General features: G+C 40.2%; 1 protein-coding gene across 1 annotated transcript in view; it reads right to left on the reverse strand.

Moving 5' to 3' along the window:
- Positions 1 to 2134: 2134 nt before the first annotated feature.
- Positions 2135 to 13509, reverse strand: part of LOC107098020 (aryl hydrocarbon receptor nuclear translocator-like protein 1) — a 45085-nt gene continuing 33710 nt past the window's right edge. Inside the window, exons 12-20 of the mRNA XM_015395445.1 lie at positions 12413 to 12562; positions 9233 to 9479; positions 7166 to 7272; positions 6926 to 7076; positions 6766 to 6845; positions 6567 to 6675; positions 5864 to 5957; positions 3569 to 3662; positions 2135 to 3261 (exon numbers count right to left, since the gene is read on the reverse strand). Coding sequence (XP_015250931.1) covers positions 3104 to 3261; positions 3569 to 3662; positions 5864 to 5957; positions 6567 to 6675; positions 6766 to 6845; positions 6926 to 7076; positions 7166 to 7272; positions 9233 to 9479; positions 12413 to 12562 — 1190 coding nt within the window. The 3' untranslated portion in view covers positions 2135 to 3103. The remainder of the gene's footprint in view (positions 3262 to 3568; positions 3663 to 5863; positions 5958 to 6566; positions 6676 to 6765; positions 6846 to 6925; positions 7077 to 7165; positions 7273 to 9232; positions 9480 to 12412; positions 12563 to 13509) is intronic.

Here is a 13509-nt window from a genome sequence, read left to right on the forward strand (position 1 = left end):
AAGCTTGAATCTTTAAAGCTGGTAGAGCAAACATCAGCAGACAAACTACAGACTCATCAGGCCTGAAATGAATCCTTCAGTTAGTTTTTCTCTCACTTCTGAATCATGAGCTACTGTGTTTTGATCTCTTATATAAAATGCCTGTTAAATACTTTTAAGTTTGTACCAAGAAGCAAACGAAATTTAGAAAAAGCTAGAGGGGTATGACGGAGTTTTCAAGGCACTGTTCTGTTACAGTAGAAGTCGTCTTCTTTGCCCTCCAGAGTGTTTAAACAGATGCTTAGTGTATTTAGTGCTCTACTAAAACAATGAAATATTCAAAATAAAACAACATTTTCTCCTGTTCAATGTTTTTTTCTAAATAAGCTAAATTTATTTGCAGGATCCAATTGTTTCTTTCCACACAGGCAAAGATGGAGATGCCCAGACCTCCTCTAAACAAAACAAAAAGCCCCATCGCTCTTGATCTGGCGAGATGCTGAGGTTCAAACGTTCATCATGACAGAGCAGAAAGTTATTCAGAGGATCACCTCCGTCTCACAGAGGTTGGTTTGAATGAACAGCTTAGTGCAGCCACAGCAGTCTGCTTTTTAGCTGGAGATCATTTGATCAAATTTAAAACATTCTAGTGTTTCTTTTTTTATATATATACATATCCAGAAACTAATTATCGTTTCGGCAGTTAAGTTATAAATGAGCTGTGAGCTAAAATAAAACATGAAGGTCTGAGGACCTGTCCTACTTGATCCATCCCAACAGAATAGAAGTTACTCTCCACCAGCCTGAAGTGCTTCTTAAGAGTAGATAAAGTAGAGGCAGTGAAGAAGAGCTCTTAGAGATTTGAAAATACAAACGTATGAAACATCCCGGAGAAGCTTTTAAGAGTCGGATTCTTTGCTGCAGCAGCTTGAAGGGCCTCCAATTGAGGAATCCTGTTAAAGTCTGAGAGCAACATGGAAAATCAGGCAGATTAGCTACTTTGGGTTTAAGATCACTTTTCTTTTTTTCCCCGTTTTATTTTATTTCTAATGCATTGTAGGAGTTTTAGTCTGTGAGGCAGACACCCTGTCTAACTTTAAGGCTAGGCTTCAAACTTTCCTTTTGATAATGCTTATAGTAAGAATGGATCAGGTTATCTCTATAGTTATGCTGCTATAGCCTTCGACTGCTGGAGGACATGGAGACCCCTTTTCATCATATTTCTATTCTCCCATTCTGCAGTAATTTAGTTCCACCCATACCCTTTAGTTTTCTTGTTTTTCTCATCACAGCAGCTTTGTCCTGATTCTGTTTAGTCTGGAGAGAAACATCAGTTTGGCTGCCGCCATCAACAGCTTCCATTACTGATAACAGAGTTAGGTCTGTTTTTCAGTATTTAGTCCTGTTCCTCTCATAGACATAGCTATGGGCTCAGCTTTGACTGTGACTAACTGGATGTGTTCTCTTTCATCCTTTTGGGTATGGTTATCGACTCTGTGATCGTCAGCTTAACCATTTCCTTCCTAAACAGAATTAAATAGTAAAAGGAACCCAGATCTGGTTCTGTTTTGGAGCTTCCCTTCTACAATCCGAAAACAATAGGTGACGGGTTTCCCTAAAAAATGAGCTTTTACCGATTGATCAGATGAATTTGACTGAGCTGAAATATGAGGCGCCACACCTTGAATGGATGAAATTGACAGATTTTATAGAAGATCTGACTGAATTCAGTAAAACAGGATCTGAATGAACCCTGCCTTAACAGACGTGGGGTAAATGGTGCTATAATAATAAACAGCTTTTAATCCAAATTAACTAGTTTCCTTTTGCTCCATTAAAGGATGGTATCTAGATTACAGGTTGGAGTTGGAGCAGTAAAGAGACGCAGGTCTGCATTGGAATTGACTTTAATTACAAGATGCTCAAAGGTTCTTTTTTCCCTCAATGACGACAAAACATTGAAAAAAGTTTATGATATGAAAACGACCGAAGCCAAGAGCAGCTTTTAGGAGAAGCTCATCAATAGGAGGACGCTGCAGCCTTCAAATTGTTTTATATCGACGGTTTTTGATCCAGTCCAAATTTTTTTTTTGTTTTAAATTCTGTTCGTGACGCCAAAGCTGCCATTTTCGCAAAGCTTTGTAGACTTAAAAATAAACATTAAATGGGCTGATTTCCACCTCGATCTGGACCTGATGGGACCTCTACTGAACATATATAGAGTTTGCTCCATGTGAAGCACTGCAGGCTGCTTTGGGATGAATTCAGTTTCTATGTCAAACTGAATGCAGGATAGATGGAAAGAAAAGCTTTACGGTTTTAATCGGAGAAATTGGCAGAAAAGATTTTTTTGAAGATTTTGATAATATCGACTTAAACTAAAGTACACCTTTGAAAAAAAAAAGGAAAAATGCTTTCTGTAATCTTCAAAGCGAACCATCAAAACGGTTTATTTTTGCTTCCAGCTGGCTGAGATGAAACGGTGTCCTTATGTTGGGGGAGGGGGGGTCCTGGACGTGAACCCTCAGAGGGCGTTTAGACGTCCGCAGCATGGTGCACAAGTTGCACAACAGAATTCAGTCCTTCAACCCGTCAGAAGTCCAGGGTTGGTTGGTGTTTTTGTTAGGTGGGGGAGGGGGGGTCCCAGAGCCACTGCTGGACAGGAGTCAGTGAAGCAACATGGACATGTTAGCACCACATTTCTGTAACGTTTGCTTCCGGGGCCGCGGTCTGAGAGGCCGTCGCTCACGGCGTGACGAGGCGCTCCATCTGCTGGCAACCGACACTGGAAAAATGAAGCGTCATTTGGTGCAGGAGCTATCAACGCCACATAGTTTGTCTCCATGAGAACCAGGCCCACCTACAAGGAATGATGAATCAAAGAGTAGGAGAGTGGAAGTCTAAAGCGGATACGTCTTTCCTGGGAATAAAAAAATCTTCAGTATTTACAAACTCAAAATACTCTTTTCAAGACGCCATTTTTTTCAGTGTAGTTGTGCACAGATTGCAAAAAAAAAAAAAAAAACTTGAGATCCAAGGGAGAAAAAAAAAAACAAAAGAAAAAAAATAAAACAGGATGACCAAACTCTCCATCAGTGGCTCTAGATCTTCCCTTCCAGATGCCTCACAAAGGCCAGGGCAGGTCACTGAAGTCGACGGGGCCGCCCAGCCCGGCGTCGGCCTCTAACAGAGACATGATGACCGCCATGGCGGCTTCATCGTTGCTGGGGCTGCTGGAACCCGGCTCGTCCATAATGTCTATGCCCAGGTGGGAGTTATCGCCTAAACAAAGAAAGGATTCATAAGAAAAGGATGCATCTGTGTGATGCTGAAGTATACGGAGGGCCAAACGCGCCTTAAAATATATAAATGTCTGATACATTACAATACATTTACAATGAAATTATTATTTATATTTATCTAAAGTATGATTCAAATATTAAATGTACAATTTAATAATAGAAATATTCATGAAATAAGACCCAAATGGAGTGAAGTAATTCTCCATATTTTAATGGAGTGACCAGCCTGTTTTATTGTTATTTTTGGGAGCCACTGGGTTTAAAGCATGTTTTTTTGCGGGACTCACTCATGATGGATTGGTTGGAGTACGGGTAGCCCACAGAATCGGGTCCAGGAAGGATCCCCGAGCTCGGCAGCTCCGGTGTCCCACCGTTCTGAATCTGCAAAGGAAGCACAGAGGAGGTTTTCTCAGTCTAAAGCAGAAACAGGACAGGAGGCTCCTGGGAGCGAAGCCTGAATCCCATGTTCACGGATTACTTGATTGTCAGTTTTTGTTCGATAGAAGCTGGTTAATAGCTACAGACACATCAGCGAGTAAAGTGGGCTCAGTTTATAGGACGGAAAAAAGGTTTTGCAGGGAAATAACTTAAGCAGAATGAGTTATCTGTATCATTTTTGAACCCCTACAATAAAATCCAATCAGTTTTTTTTTTAGGAGCGAAGCTGACTTGGATGTAGACTGAAGGTAAATAAACGTTTATTCAATAAATATGACATTTCTTAGTTATTTTTGCTTTCAAATTTGCAATAAAACTAACACAAAAAGGTTTTTTCTATCAAACGGGTGAAAAAACTCACATGCAAGAGGCCCAATATTTGTACAATATAGTGTAACCAGGATTTTATTATTATACAGATGATCACAAAAATATTAAAAACTCAAATGTTTATGATTTGCAATGTGATTGGCTGCTTTTCAGGAAATCCCGCACCTCGAGAAAAGACTGTCAGTTTCTCAGTTCACTAGAAGGCGAGTACGGATGCGTCCTCACCAGGTCTGTGTTTGAGAAGAACACAGGAAGGTCTGGACTCTGTGAGAGAACCGGAGCACGCAGCATAAATATGGGTCAACTGGATCAGATGCGTACTTGTGACGTCACCACATGCCCAGCTCCTGTTATTAATTCTCTAGATAATAATAGATTATTACTTTTTTCATTTTGTGGGGGAGTAATAGTTAACAAAGTGAGATAAACACAAATAAACATTTTGCAAAATAAAAAAATAAAAAAATGGCCATCAAAGTCAGCGTTCCTTCACACACAGCTATGCCCAGAGAGGGCCGCTGCAGACGGGTTAACGTTAGCCGTTAGCCTCAGAGGTCCACTGGTTGCCACTGTCCTCTCAACACAAAACATTTTTTTTAAATTATGCATTAAATCAGTAAATGGGCCATATAGTGATGCTTAATAAGTATAACATTTTCACCCCAAATGATCTTAAAACGTACTTTTATTGAACAACAGCAAAAGAAAAGAGAACTTTTAACTTTCAGTGGCGCGCTCTATTGAAAGCTGCTGCTGCTGCAGTGCATGCTGGGACAGCTGTCAATTTCCGCAATGGACAAGTCTGCTCCGATGCATGCTGGGTAAAGAGGGAGGGGCGAGAACAACATCCGGGGACTTTGTTCATTCTCTCTGGAACAGTATTAGGACTGAGGCTGATGACGTTTCACTAGCACACGGGAACACACACAAGTACACATATTAGGAAACTGTCACTGTTTTCTTTCTTGTTGCGGCTAAAGGTTACGTTAGCAAAGCATCTTCAGGCTAATATCCTGACTTCATATCCAGCATCCATTCCTGTCATCAACTGAAAACGGAACGGAGAAAAAAACATTGCTTAACAGTCGCTGAAAACTGATTAGAAATGTAAATGCAAAAGCCTCACTTTCCTCAATATATAGATTTTTTACTTATTGACCAGCATGAAGATGCTTTGCTAACACTACCAGCCATAACCAGGAAGTAAACAGTACTGTCTCAAGAGGCGGGATGTCCTGAAAAGTAGCCAATCACAGGAAGGTGCTTTCTTAGGTTGGCTCCACCCTCAATGCTTGTGATATAGTGGAAGCTTGATGGTATTGATTCTACACCCATAAAATATTCAAAATGCGCGTGGGAAGTACTTTATATTTGCGTGTTTTAAATAAAATGACTTGTATCGGCATTTATTATATGTAGGAACTTTTGGCAGAATTCTGACTCCATAAATAATTATGAGCTGAAAATCTTTTAGTTCTGTATAAAATACTTTAAATATGATATTTGCATAAAAAACAAACTAAAATCAGTAATTAAGTTAAACCTGTACAACGTATAATTACATGTTGCATATATGAAATAAAACCTTCTTAGTCTGTAAATATGTCCTATCCAGAAGGCCTCATCATATCGTTTTACCTGTTTCTAACCCTGTAATAAAATAACCACATAAAGCACTATTTGCCTTCAAATTAAACAATAGATCAGCAAAATAGTGCTTGGTTTCAGCTGTAGCACAAACATTTTGGTCACTGAGGTAACTGCTAAAAAGGTGGAGAGGAGGCAGAAATGATGTTTGTGCAGTTTGGCTTCACCTTCTTGCCCCCTGGTGAGCAGGTGTCCGGTGGAGGGGTGCTGGTTATGTTCAGAGGGCTGGAACCACAGCTGGAGGGGGAGGAGCCTCGAATCCTGGAAGACAGACGGACACGTTCAGAGCTCCTGAGATCAAATACACCTCCAGGCATCACTAATCGCAGCTCTGTCCACGTGAAAAAGACTAAAGTACACATCTGACAAACACATCAAATGTCGCTTGGGTCTGAGAAGAACAATAGAAACATCTGTACATCTTCACCTTTGTTCACACATATGGACAGTCCATCAAACACACATATAAGCTACATTTAATCACAATGATCAGAACTTCCTCAGCTTTAAATTAATAGGAGGCTGTGCATGTTTTCAGTGACCGCTCCAGAGGAGCCAATCGTTGGAGATGGGTTCACTGAGTTCATCCAGTCTAGAACATATGCAGACTCTTCCTTTACCTTATGTTAGTTTTTTTTGTGTGTGTGGTATGGGATGATTCAGTTCAGACTGCGTGAAATCCTGCTCACAATTTTCCACAGATGCCTCCCCCGCTGCCAGCTCCAACAGAAGGCCTTTATTAGCCGCTAAATCACACCTTGGCCTCACGTAACGATGCGAGCGCTACAAAGCGGGCCGCAGTGATTTTCCATCACAGGAACTTCAGGTTTATCCCGTCTCAGAAGGCAAAGAGCCGATCTGCTGCCTCACCTCTGAATCTCCATCACTTCCTCCGCTATCATGCGGCCGATCTTCCCCGCTCCCGCTCTAGTGCCACCAGGGATGCCAGGGACAGTTTGCAGAGCTCGCCTCCCGCCGCCTGCCAAGCCACAGCAAACGTCATTTATACAGAGAGGTAACATATGGGCTCACAGAGGAGGGCTCACTCTAATGTTTTCCATCAATTTACCCTCTGAGGTCAGAACGCTGTCCATACTCTGTGGGGAAGCAGCAGACTGAGGGTAATCTGATCCTTCCATTATGTGACACCTGGAGAGGAAAACGCAAACGGAAAAATGAGCCATTTTCTACAGCCTGACGTTGATCACTCATCCTGTACAGATACTCACGATACGACGGTGTTCGTAGAGACGATGTACTCCACCTCCTTGGTCCAAGGGTTCATAAAGCTGAACCATCTGCTCCTCAACGTTATAAAGGAGCCATCTTTGATTTTGAATTTGTAACAGTTGGTGTTGATCTTTTCTCTCATCTGCAGGACTAAGAAGAAAAAAAAAACAAAACACAATCATCCTACCGCTGCCTTCCTTCATTTTTCTTTATGGTTTTAGTTAACCTTTGGGCGATACCTTGTCTGTGACATTCTGCTAGGTGGCTGATGTCATCCTGATGGAAATACTCATAGAAGGAGGTTCCAAGCAGCTCTTGGGGAAGGTAGGTGAGGATAGCTGTTGCTCTGGAGACAGAAATCCCAGCAGATTTATCAACTTTTTATATCAACTTTGACTTTTAAAAAGCTGAATATTCCAAGTCTCTAAAAGGCTATTTTTGGCCCCCAAAAGAAAATATTGTTGAACATCCTTATTTGATCATTAAGACTAAACGCAGTAAGGTATCCACCACTGGGTGTTTGTACAAAAACAGCCACAACAGTTCAGTTATTCCCCTTTTTAACCCGTTTTGTAACCCCTTTTATGACTAACTTCAGGGTGGGACTACGGCGCCTCTTAATCATCGCCGTATGTGTTGTGAAATGACAGATGGGGCGAGGTTGGCAGAAGTCATCCTGCTTCTCTAACGTCCCTGATTGGCCCCACCAGGCCTGTTGGGGCTAAGCCAGCTCCACAAGCCTTGATTATATCAGTACATCATTGAGCATTACCTGCAAACTCATACTAGAAGAAAAATATATGCTTAGTTTGACCTTTCTGGGCTCCTATAGAAAAATTATATTAGGACAACAACTCTAAATGTAAGAGATATTCTTGAGTGGATCATGTATTTATCTTAACTTATCTTAACTTATTATAACTTAAAGGTATAGGGGTGGATTTTAGAGAAATGTTTGAGAAGACTCGCCCTCTCTACTTAAAAAAAAAAAGCCCATTTCTCCGCGTGCACACTCAAGCTTACTTTCCAAAAGAAGATTTGCAATTTTTCCACTATGTCAGACTCATCCCTGGCAAGTGAAAATGGGGACGAGCACGTAGGAAGGGCTTACGTAAACACATCACCAGAATGATTGACAATTAGGACGACCACTTATTTAGATGATCCACTGAGAAAAAGAAAATCCACCACTATACCTTTAAAAATCAAAGTTTAGGAGTTTTGGAAATAAAAAATAACCAGGAGAAAATGAGAGTCTGTTAGCTTTTACCAGATGGAGACAATTAATAAGGAGCAGGTGAGCAGGTATCATAACAGACAAGGAGGTTCCAGACTTTCTACTGGACAGGTAACTTAACTAAACATAACAGGGATGTTGATTTTGGCTTTATGTTAGAGAGACGGCTAGTTTGTCTGTTAGCAGTCATCAGCAGCTGTTATTCTTCACAGTCGTCAGACCAGCAGGCCTTTCTGTACGTTTTACTCGTTTCATCATTCATTTTAGCTGGTTTGAAAGAATAGACCAAACCAGATTTTGATGACTTTATAACCTGAGCTGCAGCGTTTTAACTCCTTTCAGAGCAAATGCGTTTTCAGCATCAACGGCTTCTGCTTCACATGCAAAGTCCATGTTAGAAACACATCAAAACGCTGCATCGCACGCCTCGTTCATATACGTCTGGCATTAAGCGCCTCCAGAACAGTGAAGCACTGTCGACAGGCTGCAGCCATTTCCCAAATCCCTTGTTTTCCAGTCACGTTTTGTTGAAATTTGCCTTTTCCCTTACCAGACACCCCAAGTTCCAAAAACTCCTGCTTATTAGAAAAACAAAAAAAAAACACTATGTCACATAGTCTAAAATCCGCAATAATTTATCCAGCTCGCAGACATCGTGAACAACTATCGGTACCAGGGAGACTCCCAGAACTTCCGGGAGTCTTGGAATGTCTACCATATTCTAGCTTTTTCTCCGCCTCGAGCTCGTTTTCCTAACATACGGATTTACGTTCAACTGTAAGCAGCTCTGTGCAAACAAGCATGAACTAGTTATATCGGAAATAATATATAAGACTAAATTATTTTTATAAACCTTTTTATTTTAAATAGAGCATTTTTAATGCACCTGTAATCACATTTCATGAATTTTAATGCCAATGAATGCCTTAATTTAAAAAATAACAATTTAATGACTTTTAATGATTTTTAATGACTCGCGGAAACCCTGAAAATGACAACTTAGTTTGCCTAAGTCAGTTGAAATGCTTTTTTTTATTATTTTTTTTTTTAAGTCTCCCCTAATTCTCACCTCTGGTCGACGAAGACAAACTTGCCGTCGATGGCGTGTCGGGAGACGTACTCTGTGGGCTTCACCCTGATGTCTGCCGGGCTGGGCTGGGCGACGATGTGGGGATGTAGGCGGCCGATGGCCACCAGGCAGCTCAGGTTGCAGCCCTCGTTGTCCGGCTCGTTGTCTTCGTCCAGCCCCATCTTGGTGGGGGGCCAGCTCTTTAGATACCCTGTGCTGTGGATGGTGCAGAAGCTCTTCCGGTCAGCTGACGGGAGAAACAAAATAAAAATAAAGACTCAACGCTTTGCCAAGGGGATGAAAAAAATATATATGTACAACTGACCGAAGCTGAAAACAGAAGCTTTAATTCAGATTTGAAATCAGGATAAAATGGTGACAGAATACATCATAAAAATGCCTCAAACACGTGATCACCACTAAGCAAAATAAAAATGGAAAACCTTGTTTTAAGTGGTTAAGTCTTCTACTAATTCAAGTGATTTTTAGCAGAATTTCCCAAAAATCATATCAAAATACAAATGTTTCAGTTTTAATTTATATAAACAAAACAATTATTTGCTTATTTTAAAACTCAAAGGTGAATAACAAATATCTGTATCTAATAATCAGTGTTCTTAATATTATTAGCAATCATTTTTCATGACAGGATTAAGCTCCATGATTATAACTTTACATATCTCAGTCAAGCTAAACGTCCGTTGATGATTTCAACAGGATCTACAGATGAAACCCGACCAACTCTCACTATGGTTAAGTTCATGACGGGAGCTTTCTGGCAACCCGTGTAAAGCAGAACAAAAGCAGGAGGGCAATTAAATATTTAGCAAAATGCTAAAAATATAAACTACAGTGGCTTCGTGCAAAGTGCTGCGTGACTTTGCTTTAAGGGGGTGCAAATGCCTACTGAATTTAACAATGCTTCACCAAATCCCACCAACGACTAAGCTGGGTCACATCAACCATCTGCATGACTCATCCGTCCTCCAGCCTCCGCAGCTCACAGGGAAAACCCTCCGACAATGTAAGAAAGACTTTAAAATACAGCTGAAACAATCAATCGGATTAATCCATTATTGAAATAATTTACTAATTTAGTAATCAAATAATAATTAACAAATATATAGACTCTAAAACAAGCCATTAGCTGAAAGAGCAAACCTTCTGAGGAGTAAATGAACCGAAATTGTAAAAAAAAACCAAAAAGTTTGTTATACGTTTTAGCCTCAGCTACTTTAAATTCTCTTTTTGTCATCTGATTATTAATCAATTTACAAAATAATGGTTAGCTGAAGCTTTAGTTTGCATTAATCCGGAAAAATGCCAGCTGAGGAAACGAGATTATATGAACTAAATTTGACTCAAAAAATGATGAAGTTCTTCTTTAACATGGTAGAACATTTAAGCAACTGTAGTTTCTGAAAAACAAGATTGCTGCAAAACAAAGGAGTCATTCAGGATTCAGGAAACCTTTTCCAACAACCTGGGTCCTGCACAGGAGCATTTAAAGACTGTTTCTGCTGTTTTTACTGAAGTCTGATATAAAACATCCCAAATGACTCGGCAAGAAAGTAAAAAAGTTCAAATTCAGGAGAGAACCTTTAAATCCAGAGATTAGATGCTCTTTCTATGAATGAGGTTATCTCTCTGTTTCTGTAAATATGTGAAACTAAATATTGTGCGCGCTGCTGTGACTTCGTGAGCTACTGTTGCATTGTGGGGAATGTAGTGTTGGTGCGGCTGTGTTGCATGCACCAACAATACATTTCCAGGGGAAAAGATTATATTTATTCATATTTTTTAGTTGAATGGAATACAACTGCTTTGATTGCAAATGCAAATTTGAATTTTTTTATTTTACTATTTAAAAGCGGTGCTCACTAGGATCATAGAGCAGCACAGTGATGCATTTTTGCTTTATAATACATGCACTTTCTTTTATGTATTTATCTTAAGTTTATCAATATAATAAAAGTTTATTAATAATATTGATATTAATATAAAAAAAAAAACCAATGCGTTAGGTCTTGGTTCAAAAGGCTATGTTTATTTCAATGTTTTAATAAACATTTAACCAGGCTGGCCATCGGCTTGTAGCAAATTTTTTAAATCTTTGACATCCCTGCCCTACCATATTGACATTTTCGATGTTTGAGCAAGTGCTTGTTGCTACGATACATCTTTGCTCAGCAGCTTCGCTCATTGTAAACCAACCAATCAGCACGCAGCTCCTCTAAATATTCATGATCAAACCATAAAAGGAAGAAAACCTGTTGTTTCATTCTAGGGCTTTTAACCAGGCTGCATTAGGGTTCATAGAACAGCAGATGTGCCATTTACAGCCCAACATATGTTACACACCTTATTCAGAGACCTGAAGGACCACATACCCTATAGAATCATTCTATGACCCCTTTAAGCACTCATCTGGACGTCATTCACCTTCTTTCGGTTAGAGGCTAAAAGATTTACAGTCGGTTCTTACTTGACACACCAGGATATTTTACTAAGGGAGTGCAAAATGATTCAAACTCGGGAGAATATTAACCTACAATGATATCCGTGTGTTAGAATGGGCTGGCCAAAGTCCAAAACCANCCAATCAGTTTCTAAATCTGCACAGCTGGAATCCCTACAAGACTTGAAGCTATAAGATGCTAATTGTCTCCTCACTATTCAGGTGATTTTAAAAAAAATGCATGATTGTAACGTAGTTTCTATTTAGGTTTCCTAGATTACACCAAACCAAGCTTAGTGCTAGTAATATCCCAACATGTTAGAGTTATAACGAATGCGAGAAACATTGCAAAGGACAATAGTCATGATTTTTGAGGGCAGTGACTGTTCTATAAATACACCATAGGTAGGAGATGTATCCAAGTGAGCAGACATCCTTGGTTTTATAATAGAAACGCAGATTTGCCAACTGAGCTGTGATTCCTTTTTAGAATGAAAGAGAAACTAAAGGCAGAAAGCAACAAGAAAATAAAAGGTTTTCCTTTGTGACAAAAACTACATCTTATGTATGAGAGATGAACATTTGAAAGTGTAAAGAGAACCGTGTCAATCATTGGTATAAAACAAAGAGAAAATCATTCAGGCTGCAGAAAAAAAGCTGCAGCTGCTGCAAGAGAGAAACAAATTCAAAGTGATTTTTTTTTTTCTTCCAGCCATTGGTACCTTTCTTTTTGGAGCAGGTGGAAGGAAAGTCTTTATCTTCTACTTTGACAGAAGGCCTGTTGCACTTCATCCTGCAGAAAAACGACCGCCTGGCTCCAGAACAGAGCCGAGAGGGACCAGGAGTGATGTCCGTCTTCACGGGAAGACCGGCTGAAAATACAAAGCAATTCATGTTACAACAGCTTTTAAAAATAGAATGTTACCGATTTCCCACAAATAACCATTTCTACCCCTTCAGTGTAATTAAATGATCCTTCTAGTTCTGGAAAAGGACAGGAAAAAAAACTCAAAAATGTCAACAGGCAGATAAAATTTTGGTGAAATAAATGTTTTTCCCTTTGATTTGAGCAGGTAAGTAATGCTACGTTCACACCTAAAGAAGCAAAGGCAGCAGGAGCAGCTAGTTTACATGCAAAGTCAGTGTTTGACGCGCATCAAGGTGCAGCAAAACATCCCGCAGCGAGGCGCGTAGGGCGGAGCAGCAGGAGCGGCACGTCGCAGCAGCTGCTGAAGTTTGAAAAATTGAACTTTTTGCTGGTCAACGTGCCACATCAACCAATCAGAGAAGCTGATCTGGGAGCTGGCAGAAGGAGAGGAACAGCACTGATGAAACAGATCACTATGATCACTCCTCTGAAACAGTTTATTAATGCCTAAATTAACTTAAAATCCCGAAATCTCCCAGCAAAACATGTAAACTTTTATTATCCTGGTGAAAACGGCCTTCCAGCCTCCGTGGCAAACCTCAAAGAGGCGACCGGGCCACAGGCTGCTGTTGAATGGGATTCCTAATGACAGCGCACCGCCAGTATGTGGGGGACTGAGCGGCTAAGAAAGCCAAATAATATTTGAAGGCAGGATAGTAATCATGATGAACTGACTTCACAGAGGAATTTTTCAGGCGGACTTTCTCACTGGAAAACATGTTAAAACTACTTTTTAAACACTGATCAAAGCATATATAGCTGACCTACGTTTTTACCGCGCAGCCAGAGCAGCAAAGCTGCTTTAGCCGCGCATCAGAACTAAACCTGTAGAATCATCAAAAATGAAGCAGCACGCGCGTTTTTGCTGCTCCTGCAGCTTGCGGTCTGAAC

Source organism: Cyprinodon variegatus, unplaced genomic scaffold, assembly GCF_000732505.1.
Source record: "Cyprinodon variegatus isolate N-32 unplaced genomic scaffold, C_variegatus-1.0 Scaffold741, whole genome shotgun sequence".
Taxonomy (NCBI): domain Eukaryota; kingdom Metazoa; phylum Chordata; class Actinopteri; order Cyprinodontiformes; family Cyprinodontidae; genus Cyprinodon; species Cyprinodon variegatus.